The sequence below is a fragment of the Herpailurus yagouaroundi genome, unplaced genomic scaffold, assembly GCF_014898765.1.
Source record: "Herpailurus yagouaroundi ecotype Mexico unplaced genomic scaffold, PumYag 187, whole genome shotgun sequence".
NCBI lineage: Eukaryota > Metazoa > Chordata > Mammalia > Carnivora > Felidae > Herpailurus > Herpailurus yagouaroundi.
In genome coordinates, this window is record NW_024412418.1 from 1,091,400 (window position 1) to 1,106,486 (window position 15,087).

Genomic DNA, 15,087 nt, shown 5'->3' on the forward strand with positions numbered 1-15,087 from the left:
CGCTCCAGGCCCGCGCTCCAGGCCCGCGCTCCAGGCCCGCGCTCCAGCTGCAGACCCTGTCTGACCACCTGCCTATTCCCACCGGCTACAGCTGTTCCCCCTCACGGCCCCCTTCCTCTGGGAATCCCTGGAGCCCTGCTGGGTTCCGACTAGCTCCCACCACTTGTGAACCCAAGGGTCTACAGCACAGCCGATCTATCCCCACCCCCAACTACCCCCTGGCCTGTAGAGGCACTTAGAATTTTAAAGCAAAAGACACTTGGACCCTCACACCAGCACCCTTCCCTGGCCCTCAGGGCGGGTGGGGTGGAGAGAAAGACACCTGGGCTTCCGCTCTGTGCCAAGCACAGGATTTTATGCACAGATGTATTGGCCCCATAAGTTCAAGGGCAGGTGTGACAAGCCCAGCTCCCTCGGGGTGCCCACCCTGGCCTCCTGGGCTCATTCTGCCACCGGAGCCTGCAGGTCCCAGGGGCCCATTTCAACAAGAGGTAACCCTCTGCTCCTCCCTCCACCCCAGCACACCCTCCAAGAGTCCCTCCCCCCACCCCCCCCCAGGTATCTTCTGCCTCATCTGTGGCTTTGTGACCTCGGAAATGGGGAGGTAGCAACAGCCACACTCATGGCCTCCACTTTTTCTAGGGGCCTCGACGAGGATGCTTGCAGCTTAGCTTCTGAGCTTAGTTCTTGGAGGAAAAAAGGCAAGTGCTGCTGAGGACCCTGGGGCTGGTGGGGGAGGCTGGGATGAGCCCAGGGGCTCTCCTGAGATCACACAGCAGGGAACAGCATGGACAGGAGCCCAGGTGGCTCCGCAGCCCGTCCTAAGCTCACCCGTGCTCCCCTCACACCCAAGCCCACAGCCCAGCCTGTGCAAGAAAGGCTGCCCTCACCGGAAGGCGCCGTCCCGTGTGATGGAGCCCTGTGGCCCCATTCGGACGTCGATGTCTGACACCAGCTGGTTCTCATAGAGGAGCTGGTTGCCAACCACCTGTGGGAGAAGGACAGCTGGGTGAGGCCCTCCCAGGGGGGTGGTCCTGGGCACCAGGCCATGGCCCCACTCCTACCTGGACGGTGGTCCCACAGTGGGTCAGAGGGAATTGGAAGACCACGAAGGACCCCGTGTCCTGAGTCGGGGAGCAGCTGGTGGGGGCATAGGCCACGTGGATATTGGCCAGCGTGATCCCATGTGCCAAGGCTGTTTCTTGGGACACCACCAGGACGAAATGGCCATTTCTGAAGCACTGGACAGTTGCTAGGACGAAGGCAGATCAAAGAGGCCGACCAGGACCTCGGAGTTAAGTGTCCGTGCGGCAGACGTGGGGGGTGGGCTGGGAGACAGTACTTAGGTGTTGCCCTGGGAGTCGGGAGACCTGGCTTCTCTTACTCTCTGTGCCTGTGGTGGCTTGAGCAAACCCTTTACAGACCCAGATTTTCTTGTGCATGGAAATAAACTACGAAAGTAGGGGCACTGTTGAATTTGTCATCTAAACTGGGATGTCCTAGGGGTGTCTGGCTCAGCTGGACGAACATGGGACTCTATCTTGGAGTCATGAGTTCGAGGCCCACGTTGGGTTGTGGCGATTACTTAAATAAACTTAAACTGGAATGTTCTAGATCTAAAAGGTAGGGGTACATGCAAAGACAGATCTATTAGGGGGGCGCCTAGGTGGCTCAGTTGGTTAAGTGTCTGACTTCGGCTCAGGTCGTGATCTCATGGTTCGTGGGTTCGAGCCCCACGTCGGGCTCTGTGCTGACAGCTCGGAGCGTGGAGCCTGCTTCGGATTCTGTGTCTCCCTCTCGCTCTGCCCCTCCCCTGCTTGCGCTGTCTCTCAAAAATAAATAAACGTTAAAAAAAAAAAAAAAAGATAGATCTGCTACTAGTTCCTTGGGACAATGGTTATCAGGCAAGCTGGGACCTGTGGTCCCCCCATCTAAAGGTCCCGTCTGCGGCCCATTCTCCATTCGGGGGCTCAGGCTCTCCTAGGGACTAGGTGTGAAGCAGTTGCAGTGTTGGGGGAGGGGCAGGGGAGGAAGCCTTCCAGTCCTCATGGCTTCCGGTTTCAGGTGTAGAAAGGCCTACCTGTGTTGCCATAGTAACAGGGAACCGCTCTGCTGTGGTCATAGCAGCAGCCAGCCTTCTGACAGGCTTCCTTCGAACCTCTTCTCACCACACAGGGGATGTGCCCAGAGGGCACCTGGCACTGCTCCCAGGTCAGAGGTGCCCCTGGGGAGGGGACAGAGCGGTGAGGACACAAGAAAGGGCCACACTGGGCAGGAGACTTCCAAGGGAAACAGAGGCAGCTGGCTTCCTGGGCCCAGTCAAGGGCGAACAGGCAGTTCGCTGCTCCAGAAGGCCCAGACACAGTACACGCACGGAGAAGTCCTACGTACCTGGATGAAGGGGCTCGTCAACCCCCCAGTGTTCCAAGATGTCCCACTGGGGCAGAGTCAGGGTGGGACGGGTGGCTCCAGGTCTAAGGGGCAGCAGGGCAGGGGTCGGACGGGTGAAGCTGTGCTCCTGGGTGGGGCGGAGGGGCCGGGTAGGAGGAGTAGGCAGGGAGAAGCCTGTGCGTGAGGCCAGGTGGGACTCCGGAGTCCAGGTGTGGCCAGGTTTAGGACAGATCAGGGTGACCTCTCCTGCCGCGTCAACTCGACCGTCGCGCAGCACGGCTTCTACGAACACCCTCAGGTGGAAGCGCCCGTCCTGCAGGTGAGAAGGTGACCAGAGAGCAGCTAGGTGAGGCCACCGGGCCTCCCAGGCAGAGGAGGGCGTCAGGCAGGGAGCTGGATTTGTGGGCTAGCCCCGGTCACCAGCCCACAGGCGGGCGTGACCAGCACAGCGATCCCGAGCTCCCTCTCGGGCTTGTGTGAGGTCAAGCTGGCTCCCAGCCGTGGGGCCTGCCCCGAGCTCAGCAGCGATCCCTACCTTCTCCAGCACGTGGCAACCTCTGTAGTCAGCGGAGAAGACGGCGGGTCCCAGGGGCCTGGCGGTGACCCAGTGGTAGCAGACAGAGCAGTTGTGGACCTCGAATTGGTTCCCAAATTCATCTGAGGCAGGGGAGACAGGGATGGACGTTTGGGAGGGCCAGCAGTGCTGAAGGGTGAAGCCAGGGGCTGCTGGTGACCGCTGAGAAAACCCCACTCGGGAGCGGGAGACCCCAGCTTCAGCCTTAGCTTGGGGAGTCGCTGCCGGTGTGTTCTTGGCCAGGCCCCTCCCCTCTGGTCTCAGTTTGCCCATCTGTAAGGGAATAGCTTCAGCTGGTCTTAGGATCCTTCCCGCTGTGGTTCCCCGTTAACAGTACTGGACGGCAAGCAGGAATGAAAACTTGGAGGAGAAAAGGTTAGTACAGTCCCAGGCAGCAGGCTGGGTATTTGTTTTATTTAAAAGTTTTTTTTAAGGTTTCTTTATTCTTGAGAGAGAATGTGAGTGGGGGCACAGAGACAGAGAGAGAGAGAGAGAGAGAGAGAGAGAGACAAAGAGACACAGAATCGGAAGCAGGCTCCAGGCTCTGAGCTGTCAGCACAGAGCCCGATGCCGGGCTCAAACCCACGAACCGTGAGATCATGACCTGAGCCGCAGTCGCTTTACTGACTGAGCCACCCGGGTGCCCCTGGGCTGGGGATTTTAAACCTGTTCTTGTAAAATCAGGGATCCCCATTCTGTGGCTGAGGCGCTGAGTGTGAGTCTTCTCAGCTGCACACAATGAGGGGCAGAAGGATTTGGAACTGGGATCTTGTGACCCGTCTGCCCGGTTCCCCGGCCCTTGCAGTCCTGGGGGGGGGGGGAACACCTGCTGGGTGTCCACCCACCTTGCCCGCCCAGAGCACCAGGGCACCCCTCGGGGGCGGGCATGACCCCTGAACTCCTGTTTAGGGCACATGGCAAGGCTGGGGTCACCGTTCCCATCTTACAGTTAAGGAAACAGGGGTTCAGAGAGGTCAGGTCAGTTGTTCAAGAACACAAAGTTGAGAAGCTGCAGATTCAAATCCCCCCTCCAAACCCACTCCCGTTTTCTCCGTACCAGGCCACAACCACCAGGGCCCTGCCCCTCGGAGGGGCCTGGGGGCCAGCAGCCTGGGCATCAGCTGACCGTGGTCACCGACGCAGAGCCTGGGCCCTAGTGAAACCAACACCTGCCTCTCAGCAAGATGGTCGTGAACACTCGCCGTGGGAAAAGAGGCCCTGGGTGACCAGGGAAACTGAGGCTGGCAACTCACCTTCCTCCCTCCTCCTCCCCCTCCCCAGTGTGGTGACAGAGTGGGGGCCGAGGGGCCTCTCCTCGTCCTGCTGCACGGGAGGTGGGGACCCGCGTCCGGCCATGCTCACCTACGACCTTGAAGCGGACGGTCTGGCCCAGCCGGGGGAACACCAGCAGCTGCATGCCCTTGATCCCACAGTCAGAGCTGTGCCGCAGGCCCCGGAGACCAGGCTCAGGGTGCGGCTGCTGCCCCAGCCCCAGAGCGGCCACCAGCAGCAGCAGCAGCAATGCCACGCAGCCATCCCAGACCATGGCCGAGGCTCTTGTCATCAAATACACCACGGCCACCATAACGATCCCCACTCACTCATGACCCGGTGACGCCCAGGCCTTATATGGGGGAGGTGGTGACTGGAAACTTCTAGGGGCAAAGGGGGCCCACCTGGAGGAGCCTGGCCACCAGGGGCTCTGGTGAAATTCCCTCCCTGAAGGCCAAAGAAGGCACCCTCCCAGGCCCGGGCCCTGAAGGTGCTCTGAAAATTGCCCCTCACCCTGACTTCCTGCCTTCCAGCTGGGGGTTGATGCTGGCTCCGCTGAGTGATCCTGGCTGGGAGGTGGGGAGGAGGGAATCTTCTGGTACGGTTGAGGCTGCAGGCAGGTGGAGGAGGTGGTTCCAAGTCCCTCAGCATCCCTTCCCTGCCCAGTCTGGCTCTCCAGGGCCTCCTGTCTGCACTGGGGCCTCCGGGCCACCGAGAGCTGCGGGGGCCGTGGGGGCGGGCAGCAGGCTGGGTTAATTTACTAACCGGGCCCTCGGACGGCTGTGCAGGCCCCAGAGGCCGAGACACTGCCCCTGCCCTAAGAGTGTGCAGATGGATGGTGGGCGGACAGGTTGGTAAACAGACTAGTGGCCCCTCACGGGGCTGTCCTGAGGGTCAGGACATCAATGGGACCGTGGCTGTTACTAATGGAAAATAACAAGGATGGACAATAAATATAACGGGGCCTCCTGGATGGGATCCTGGCGCAGAACAAGGACTTTAGGTAGAGGCCAAGGAAATGGACTTAAGTTTGTAACAGTGGATCGACAGTGGTTCATCAACCAATAAACGTACTGCCCCAATGTGAGATGGTAACTGTACGGGGCCCTGGGTGCGGGGAACCTGGGACCTCTGTGCTAAATCCTGGGCAGTTCAGAGAAGTAAAGTCTATTAACCACAAGCAGACTGGCTCACAGGTGGCAGGGCCCCCCACGTGCCAGGCTGTCCCAAAGCCTCATTACCGCCGTCCTCATGTCAGGGGAGCGCCTCGCCCCGGCCCCACCAGCCTTAGCCAATGCCGCTGAGCGTGGGCCACGGCAGCTGGCACGTGGTGGATCGGTCCTTAAGAGTCAGGCTCCAACCCAGCCCCTGCTTCTTTCTAGCCGGGCCACGTCACTTTTCTCTGCTTCCTTTTCCGGCTTGTGAATTGGGGATGATAATCCAACCTCGCAGTGTGGACAGAAAGACGGACGGCGACGAAGAACGGGCGGGACAAGTTCTCTGTGGTCACGACTTAGCGCTTGGCGGTGACGAGGTCTGCCGTGACGAGAGTTTACGTGGGGGAAGTTCGGTGGGTCACCCGGGGTACAGAGCGGGTTAAGGGATGGGCCAGGCCGGGGTAGGGGTGGTCAGAAGTGTGGGGGGCACAGGGGATGGTGGTGGGGGTACTGTGTTGAGGCAGAGGGAATTGGGGGAGATGAAGGCATAGGGCTGCAAACGTGGACTTCAGGCTGGTCTGGGCCCCTGGAGGGAGTGGGGCTGGTGAGGGGGGTTTTTCCTGAAGGACAAGGGAAGGCTTTAAAGTTAGTTTGAAAGCATTTCAGACTTACTGAAAAGAATCTCCCTATACCCTTCACGTAGATTCCTTGAATGTTAGCTGTTGTTAAAAACAAGACAAAAGGGGGTGCCTGGGTGGCTCAGTCAGTTAAGCATCTGACTTCGGTATAGGGCATGATCTCATGGTTTGTGAGTTCGAGTCCCACATCAGGTGAGCTCAAGCCCCGCTTCCGGTGAACACGAGCCCTCGCTCCCTTCTGCCTAGAAAAGCCTTTTTGGACAGCTCCTCAGGGCGCCTTCCTGTTAGACTGGATGTTGCCGGATTCACGAACGGTCGCAGAAAGCCAAGGGGATGTTTAAAACGTACTCAGTTGCACTTTATTTTTCAACGCTGTGTCTCTTCACATTTGTTTTAGCTCTTCCTCTTAGCTCTTTCTGTTATGTACACAGACACCCACGTCCACACTTTCTCCCTTCTCATCTGAGAGCTGGTTGCAGATGGTCCTACTTTACCCCCAAACACTGCAGACGGTACTTCCTAAAACACAAGGAAAATGATCCGAACCAGATCAACACTGGCGTAACACCAGTGTCTCACGTACAAACCTTACTCAGCTCCCCAACTGTCCTAATCGTGACTTTTACAGCAAAGGGCAAAGTTTGTTTTTCCCTCGACTAGGATCCAATACGAGACCCAGATGATGCTTCTTTAGGCTTTTCCAACCTGGCACAGTCCGTGATTCTTTGTTCTTCATACCCTTGATGTTTTGAGGAGTACAGGCCAGTTTCTTTACAGGATGGCCCTCCCTCGGCTTTGTCTGGTGTGTCCTCCTGCTTAGATCCAGGCTATGCATTTTTGGCGGTGTATTAGTTTGCTGGGTCTGCTGTAACAAAATACAGCCACGTAGGCGGCTTCAACAATAGAAATTTATTCTCTCACAGTTCTGGAGGTTGGAAGTCCAAGGCCAAGGTGTTGGCAGGTCTGGTTTCTCCTGCAGCCGCTCTCCTTGGCTTGCCGATGGCTGCCTCCTTGCTGTGTCCTCATGTGGTCTTCTCTTGGCTCTCTGTGGGTCCAGATTTCCTCCTCTTATGAGGACACCAGTCAGACTGGATTAGAGCCCACCCTCACAGGCTTATTTTAACTTAACCACCCCCTAAAGGCCCTGTCTCCAAATACAGCCACATTCCAAGGTGCTGGGGGGTTGGGCTTCCACATACGAACGGGGTGGGGGGCAGGGGGGGAACAATTCAGCCCGTAACGGGCAGGAATAGCCCAGAAGTGACATTGTGTCCTTCTCAGGGCATTCTGTCAGGAGGCTCATCATGCTGGTTTGTCCTATCGCTGCTGATATAAATCCAAACACTTGGGTGGGATGCGGTCTGCCAGGTGCCTCTGCGGTCAAGTTACTGTTTCTCTTTGAATACAGGAGACACCTTGAGAGTGGGTATGTGACCACCTTGCTCCTTAGCAAACAGTCACCCACGGGTGCGGTGGTTTCCTGGCTCCATCATTCCTTCCACGTGTATCTGCTTTTCTGCCATAACAGGTCGGTCTCCCTGCGAGGAAACAGGGCTCAGGTGGTGGAGAACCCCCCCCCCCCAACCCCCGCCAGAGGAGAACCTGGATTCTGTCCTGTGCTCACTGCTCAGGGGCAAAGGGATCTGCTCCCACCAGTAAAGTAGAAATGGGAATGATTACGGTAGGGATGGAATCTGATATACAGAAAGGTCCCTGCACACGAAGGCAATGTGTCCCCCGAGGCCCTGGAAAGGCAGGAAAAGAGCAAGGGAACTTCCTCACGGCCAAGGGCGGAAGGATGCCTTTGAGAAAAGTTGTGCCAAGCTGTCCTGGAGAGGGGGAGCCCTGAACCCTTGGTTAGGATTCCAATTCTTGCAAAGGCTCATGGGCACCACAGCTCATCAGCCTGGGAAGGATGTCAGCTCCTCTGCTGACATTGGAGACCATGTTGCCTTGATTTCCTCATCTGTGTAATGGGGCCAATAACTACCTAACTCGTAGGCTGGCCGTGAAGGTGAAATGAAAAGACCCACGTGCAGCGTTGAGAGCAAAGCCTGCATCACTTGAACACAGTGGCAATAAAAGCCACCACTGTTCTTACTGCAGAGGAAAGAGGGTCAGATCAGAGTGACCAGACTTGGGATTTCGGCTTCCCACTTGGCCTCTTTCTAAACCTCAGTTTGCTCATCTCTTCTTACCATTCTATTTTCTTCTTACCGTTTTACATTTCTTTTTTTTTTTTTTTTCAACGTTTTTATTTATTTTTGGGACAGAGAGAAACAGAGCATGAACGGGGGAGGAGCAGAGAGAGAGGGAGACACAGAATCGGAAACAGGCTCCAGGCTCTGAGCCATCAGCCCAGAGCCCGACGCGGGGCTCGAACTCATGGACCGCGAGATCGTGACCTGGCTGAAGTCGGACGCTCAACCGACTGCGCCACCCAGGCGCCCCTACATTTCATTTTTTAAAACGGGGCTTCACTTACTTAATCTGTAAAATGGAATTAAGAATAAGATCCACCTAGGGGCGCCTGGGTGGCCCAGTCGGCTAAGCGTCCGACTCTCGGTTTCGGCTCAGGTCATGGTCTCACGGTTTGTGAGATCGAGCCCCGCGTTGGGTTCTGCACTGACCACTCAGAGCCTGGAGCCGGCTTGGGATTCTTTCTCCTTCTCTCTCTGCCCCTTCCCTGCTTGTGCTCTCTTTCTCTCTCTCTCTCAAAATAAAGAAATAAACTTAAAAAAAAAAAAAGAAAAAGATAAAGATCAACCTCGCTGGGGTGCCGTGAGCCAGACGGGCTCACTGAGTTCTCCGTCCTGTCTCTCCTGCTCGTGAAAGCCAGGGACAGAAGGAGGGTGCCACGGGAGGACGGGGCCTCTCCCGACCGATACATGTGAAGTGCTGAGTGGGGTGCCTGACACGTAGTGGGTACCCCATAAATGTTAGCTAGGGCTATCGGTAGTGGGTTGGGTGGTGACCCCTCAAAAAATAGGTCTGTGGCAAAAGCCCTGGAAACGGGGAACACAGCCACAGCAGGTAATAACAACACCGACTTTGACGGTCTCTGAAGCACAGGGCTTGACTTTTCTCTCACAGAGATCTTGTGGTTCACCGCTTACGGTGTGGCCTTCAGTTGCTTCCAGAATGAGGTTCTCAGCCAATATGTGAGTGGGAAAGGCAAATGCAATCTGTCTGGAGTCAGGAAGAGACTGAAATAAAAGCACACGGCACTGAAAATAACTAAATGGCAGCTGGTTCGTGCATCCCTGCCCCGTGGGGGCCGTGAGCTGAGCAGTTGGCTCATTATTTCCTCTGATCCTCGAAGCAGGAGGGAGGGAGGTCACGGAAGGCCCTCGGCTAATACCAGACCCCAAGGACCATGATTCTCCTTTCCAGTGGGTCAGCGATCTCTGTGGTCCCCCTGAACCAGCAGCCCCGGCATCTCTTGGGGCACCTGATGGAAATGCAACCTGCTGGACCGGACGCTCTGGGGTAAGGCCCAGCGTCCTGGGTTCAACAAGCCCTCTGGGAGATGTACACTCAGCTGCACATTACTGGTCTCTGCTATTTATTGCAGGCCCTCGCCAAAGGCCTGGGTCACCCTCCTCCGGACCCTGCTCTCCGTGAGGGCCCTTGGCACTCTTTCTTTTTTTAAATTTTTTCTTTAATGTTTATTTTTGAGAGAGACAGAGAGAGAGAGAGAGAGAGAGAGAGAGAGAGAGAGGCAGAGAGAGAATCTGAAGCAGGTTCCAGGCTCTGAGCCGTCAGCACAGAGCTGGACTTGGGGCTCGAACTTATGAATCGCAAGATCATGACCTGAGCTGAAGTTGGACGCTTAACTGACTGAGACCCCCAGCCTGTGCTCTTGACACTTGGTCGCTGGAGGCTCCTGTCCTCTGCTTCCAGCCAGCAAGGCCCTGCCCCAGGCCCCCTCTGCTCCCGAGGCTTGCTCTCAGAGGGGCAGACACAGGCTGTTGGTTCCTGCAACCAGCCGGGAGGAGGCTCGTCGCACCCCAGCATCGTACACGTAGAGACTGTGGGTGGCACACGGGCTCTGGGAATACGTTCCCAGAGGTCTGTCTCCACCGTGGGAGTGCAGCCGAGGGGCCCCACGGGGACAAACGTCACTGCCTCCTTCTTTAGAAAATGCCTTTAGGGCCCTGTTCATCTGGAGTACTTTTTTGTTTGTTTTAGCAGCTTTTAAGTTGTCCTCAGGGAGGAGGGTTGGGAGATGAGCCACTTGGAAACAAGGGTTGGGGGAAAGGTCTGAGGAATGAAGATTTCAGGTACGAAGCCCCTTAGCGGGGCTGTCCTGAGAGATTGTGCAAGATGTTCACTGCACAAGGGGGCAAGGGAGGGCAGAGATCCAGTGGGGAGGGAGGGGGATAAAGGGGGGGGATTCTTTTTTAGCCCCCAAAGCAATTTGTGCACCGACTTCTGCACTTTGGGGAAGGGGCTGGGCAGGAGTCCTTTGTAAAAATTCTACTGCCGTGAAGTTACTTGCCCAAGTCACACGCCAGGGAGTGGCAGTGCCAGATCCAAACACAGGCGGTCGGGCCCCAGAGTCCCTGAGCTTACCCACCACCCTCCACTGCATGACCTTAGAGGATGTTCATGGGTCAGCAGGGCAGGGGTGGGGTGGGTGCTCCTTTCCCTGAAGCAGAATGGAGGCACCTGCCTACTTTCTTGGGAGGGCTGTAGGCACTTGCCTCCAAGACCGAGCCCCCTGTGACCTACAGGAAAGGACGCCTCCCAGCGCTCATATTTTGGATAATCAAGGCTCTTACCGATCTGCCACTTTGGGCTGCAGCGAGAAATACTATCCCCATCACATGGTCCTGGTATTTTATACATTCTTCACTCAGGATCGCAGGCTCTCAGCAAGTTCGTGAAGCTCCAGGCCCTGAAATTTAGCCTGTGTCTAAGTGGAAGACTCCTGTACGCTCAATCCCGTGGGAGGGGGTGCCTTGCCCTGATACGGGGGACACTGGGGTTTTAAACATGTTTTACTGAGACCCTCCGACGTGCTGGGACGCTGGGTTTGAAGGAACGGTTCCTGACCCCGGGAAGCTTGGTCAGCAAGGACCTGGGGAGCAATTAAATGCAAATTTATAAAGCTCTGTCAGCTCACAGCCCACTTTAAATAAAAGCTGTATTGCCCTCGCCCTATAGCCTCTACCCATTTCCTCCCCGGAGGGGACAAGGACTGACTTCTAAGAGCACCTCCCCGTGTGCGGGGCGCTCTGTGAACGGAGGCACCTCGCTGCCAAGCCTTCGAGGTAGATGCTGTCGCTCTGCTCACGATGGCCAAACCCGGCCTGGCAAGCGGAAGTGGCTCACCTCCCAGCTGCGGCTGCAGGGCTGGCCCGGCCCCGCTCTGCCCACTGCCGCGCCCTGCCTTCCTGAGGATTCTGGGGTGAGGAGAGGGCAGCCAGGACGGTGGACATGTGCCCAAGATGTCCTCTTCCTCATGCCTCTCTCCCACGCAGCGGTTGCTCGAAAATGCAGCCCCCGATGCACACTCCCATTCCCCCACGGGCACGCGTACCGACCTGGGGCTTCTGCCAAATCTCCTGTGTAAAGGGAGGGGGTTGAGCACGGGCTGCCGGCAGTTACGTCCCTTTCCCATTGATGGAGATAAATGTTACTGGAATACCAGTGTGACAAGTCAGCCTCCACTGTCCCCGCCTCCCCAGACCCCACCCCTAAACACACACACACACACACACACACACACACACACACACATGCACGCATGCACACACACGCACACACACACTCCGGAGCTGATAGCTATTTCCTCCCTCAGCCCCACTCCCCTGCCTCTGCCTGCTGGTGACTCGGTGACTCGTCTGGCTGCCACCAGAAGCTGTCTCTGGGGCTGGAATCCTGTGCTCCTTCTGTGCCCAGGTAAGGAAGCAATAATAGCCCAGGGGCTCGGCAGCCTTAGTGCCCTCTCTGGATCCATGAAGGCACAGTTTTAAGTCAGGATGGCAGAGGGCTGGATTTCCCGAAGACTGGAGGGGACACACGGCTCAGAGAAGCAGAGGGCACAGGGGTAAGCACCAAAGCCCTCTTTCCAGACTCACAGCAGTCTGGGTGGGAGGATGACAGGGGGAGTCTTAGGGTAACTGACTCTAAAAGCTTGCATTCCCTGCCCCTGACCCCCACCCAAAGCAGGACCCTGGCTGCTGGGCTCCATGACTCCCGGGAGGCTGGGGGCCGACTCCATGCAGCCAGAAAGACTGATCCCGATGGGTCCCCAGGGTGTAGCAGGACTGTGCTCTCTGAGCATCCCCATGAGACCTGGCAAGAGGCTGCTGCGCTGAAGGGAATGTTCCAGTGCAGAGAGGGGATGGCATTCATCTGTCTGCAGGGTGGAGTCCCAGCTGTACCACTGCAGCTGAGGAATGGTGGGCAAGTTGCTATGCTTCTCCGGACCTCAGTTTTCTCTTCTGAAAAACGGGGTCTCACAGGGTCACCGCGAGTGTAACTGTTCTGCAAACTGTAAAGCTTGAGAAGCGTAAGCATTCTTGGGGAGCACGGGCCCAACTGCTCCCCCCGCCCCGCCCTGCCTGCGATCCTGGGGCTCATATGCTTGGAAGAGTCTAGTCTGATCTCTTGGGGCCTCTCCTTCCAGAGGCCCATGCTACCTGGAGAAGACTGTGGGTTTTCTCATCCCGGCCAACAGTGTTACCCCTGGAAATGTGAGTACTGAAGACCACCCCCCCGCTTCCTTCTCTTCTTGCTTACGGCAGAGGTAGAGGAAAGAGAACACAGTGAGCGTTAAACTGTTGCTTCCCCGCTTGTCTGTTATTTGGGTGGCTTGAGCCTCGGCTTCCACGCCTGTAAAATGGGATGGAGTGAAGGTCTAGTGCCTTTTTTCTAGAGTCCTGAGCAAGAGAGCGCTTTTCTAGAGTCCTGAGCAAGAGAGCAAGAGAGCGTAAAGGACCTACTGGGATCTTTGGCGCATAGTGGGGCCTCAGGACAATCTGAATTCCCAGTCCCTGCCAGCCATCCTATGCCTCCTGCCGGCAGCCTCCCCCACCACCCCCCTGCCCCCCCTGCCCTTGTGGATCTCAACCAGCCTCACATCAGGAAGTCTTGGGGTTTTGATGAAGCTGTGGGTGTGCACATCTGGGGTGTCCGCACATCTGCCAGAGGCTGGCTTCCCCAGCGCTTACCTGAGTAGTTTCTCAACCACTACCTGCTGAATGAATGCGTGAGTCAGTAAAGGAATGGGTTTCCTGGGGCAGGAGGGTGGCCCGGTGCCCTTGGGCAGAAGGCAGTCTTTCAGCCCCATTGGGCCTCCAGAGCCCCAGTCTGGCAGTTTTCATGCCTAGCTCTCTCCCTCCTCTTATCTTATTTCCTCTCCAACTATGAGAGGAGGGGCTGGCTCCACCGGTCAAAGTCAACATACCCCACACGCCACGGTTGTGGGAGCAAAGGGCTGCACAGAGAAGCTGCAGAGAGGCAAGATCTGGGGGTGCTGTGGACAGGGGGGCGCATGTCTTAAAGGCACAGCCTCTTCCTTCCACTCCCATCCCCCAGGCCGGCTGACTCACCCCCGTCCTTCAGGTGGGGCCTTGTTTGTGCCCCAGTGGCCCCGGGGGATTGGGAGTCCTGCATGGCCTGGCCTCGCGTGTGACCTTAGGGGACCTGCTAACAACAGTCACAATACTGACGCAGTGCTTCCTGTGTGCCAGGCTCCGCTCTAAACGTTTATGTATATTAGCTCATTGAACACTCCCAACAGCCCTATGAGCTAGGTCTTGTTATGACAGATGCCCGTGTCCCAGAGGAGAAAGCAGGCCCAGGAAGGTTAAATGGCTCGCCCAAGGGCGTGCAGCTGGGGTTATTCCCCCACCTGACTGCCTCGGCTCAATGTCACTGGTGCCCGGTGGCCTCATCTATACCATTCACGGGTCAGGTTCCTATCCCCTGGGGAGGGGGGTCCCCTGCTGCCCTCGCTCTGCCTACCTCAGCACCCCCTCCTCTCCACCGCAGAGCTGGCCATGTCTGCCAACGTCACGCTGAAGCCGCTCTGCCCCATCCTGGAGCAGATGAGCCGCATCCAAAGCCACAGCAACTCCAGCATCCGCTACATGGACCACGTGTCAGTGCTGCTGCACGGGCTGGCCTCGCTGCTGGGCCTGGTGGAGAACGGACTCATCCTCTTCGTGGTGGGCTGCCGCATGCGCCAGACCGTGGTCACCACCTGGGTGCTGCACCTGGCGCTGTCCGACCTGCTGGCCACCGCCTCCCTGCCCTTCTTCACTTACTTCCTGGCCGTGGGCCACTCGTGGGAGCTGGGCACCACCTTCTGCAAGCTGTACTCCTCCGTCTTCTTCCTCAACATGTTCGCCAGCGGCTTCCTGCTCAGCGCCATCAGCCTGGACCGCTGCCTGCAGGTGGTGCGGCCCGTGTGGGCGCAGAACCACCGCACGGTGGCCGCGGCCCACAGGGTCTGCCTGGTGCTCTGGGCCCTGGCCGTCCTCAACACGGTGCCCTACTTCGTGTTCCGGGACACCATCCCGCGGCTGGACGGCCGCATCATGTGCTACTACAACGTGCTGCTCCTGAACCCGGGGCCCGACCGCGACGCCACGTGCAACTCGCGCCAGGCGGCCCTGGCCGTCAGCAAGTTCCTGCTGGCCTTCGTCGTGCCGCTGGCCATCATCGCCTCCAGCCACGCGGTCGTGAGCGTGCAGCTGCGCCACCGCGGCCGCCGGCGGCCCAGCCGCTTCGTGCGCCTGGTGGCGGCCGTGGTGGCGGCCTTCGCGCTCTGCTGGGGGCCCTACCACGTGTTCAGCCTGCTGGAGGCGCGCGCGCACGCCGACGCGACGCTGCGGCCGCTCGTGTGGCGCGGCCTGCCCTTCGTCACCAGCCTGGCCTTCATCAACAGCGTGGTCAACCCGCTGCTCTACGTGCTCACGTGCCCCGACGTGCTGCGCAAGCTGCGGCGCTCGCTGCGGAGCGTGCTGGAGAGCGTGCTGCTGGACGACAGCGAGCTGGGCGGCTTGGGGAGCAGCCGCCGCCGCCGCGCCTCCGGCCCCCG

At 57.9% G+C, this 15,087-nt stretch overlaps 2 protein-coding genes across 2 annotated transcripts in view; one reads left to right on the forward strand and one right to left on the reverse strand.

The window, feature by feature from the left end:
* ZP1 (zona pellucida glycoprotein 1) overlaps nucleotides 1-10,895 on the reverse strand; it is a 15,655-nt gene extending 4,760 nt beyond the window's left edge. Inside the window, 7 exon segments of the mRNA XM_040495006.1 lie at nucleotides 891-988; nucleotides 1,065-1,252; nucleotides 2,081-2,224; nucleotides 2,392-2,704; nucleotides 2,927-3,048; nucleotides 4,328-6,551; nucleotides 10,817-10,895. Of these exon segments, the coding sequence (XP_040350940.1) occupies nucleotides 891-988; nucleotides 1,065-1,252; nucleotides 2,081-2,224; nucleotides 2,392-2,704; nucleotides 2,927-3,048; nucleotides 4,328-4,550 (1,088 nt within the window). The 5' untranslated portion in view covers nucleotides 4,551-6,551; nucleotides 10,817-10,895.
* Nucleotides 10,896-11,565: 670 nt separating this feature from the next.
* PTGDR2 (prostaglandin D2 receptor 2) lies at nucleotides 11,566-15,082 on the forward strand (the record flags this gene model as incomplete). The annotated part of the gene is made up of 2 exons (XM_040495886.1): nucleotides 11,566-11,939; nucleotides 14,037-15,082. Coding segments are annotated over exons 1-2 (1,209 nt in total), but the record flags the coding sequence as incomplete, so codon positions are not given.
* Between the last annotated feature and the right edge of the window lie 5 nt (nucleotides 15,083-15,087).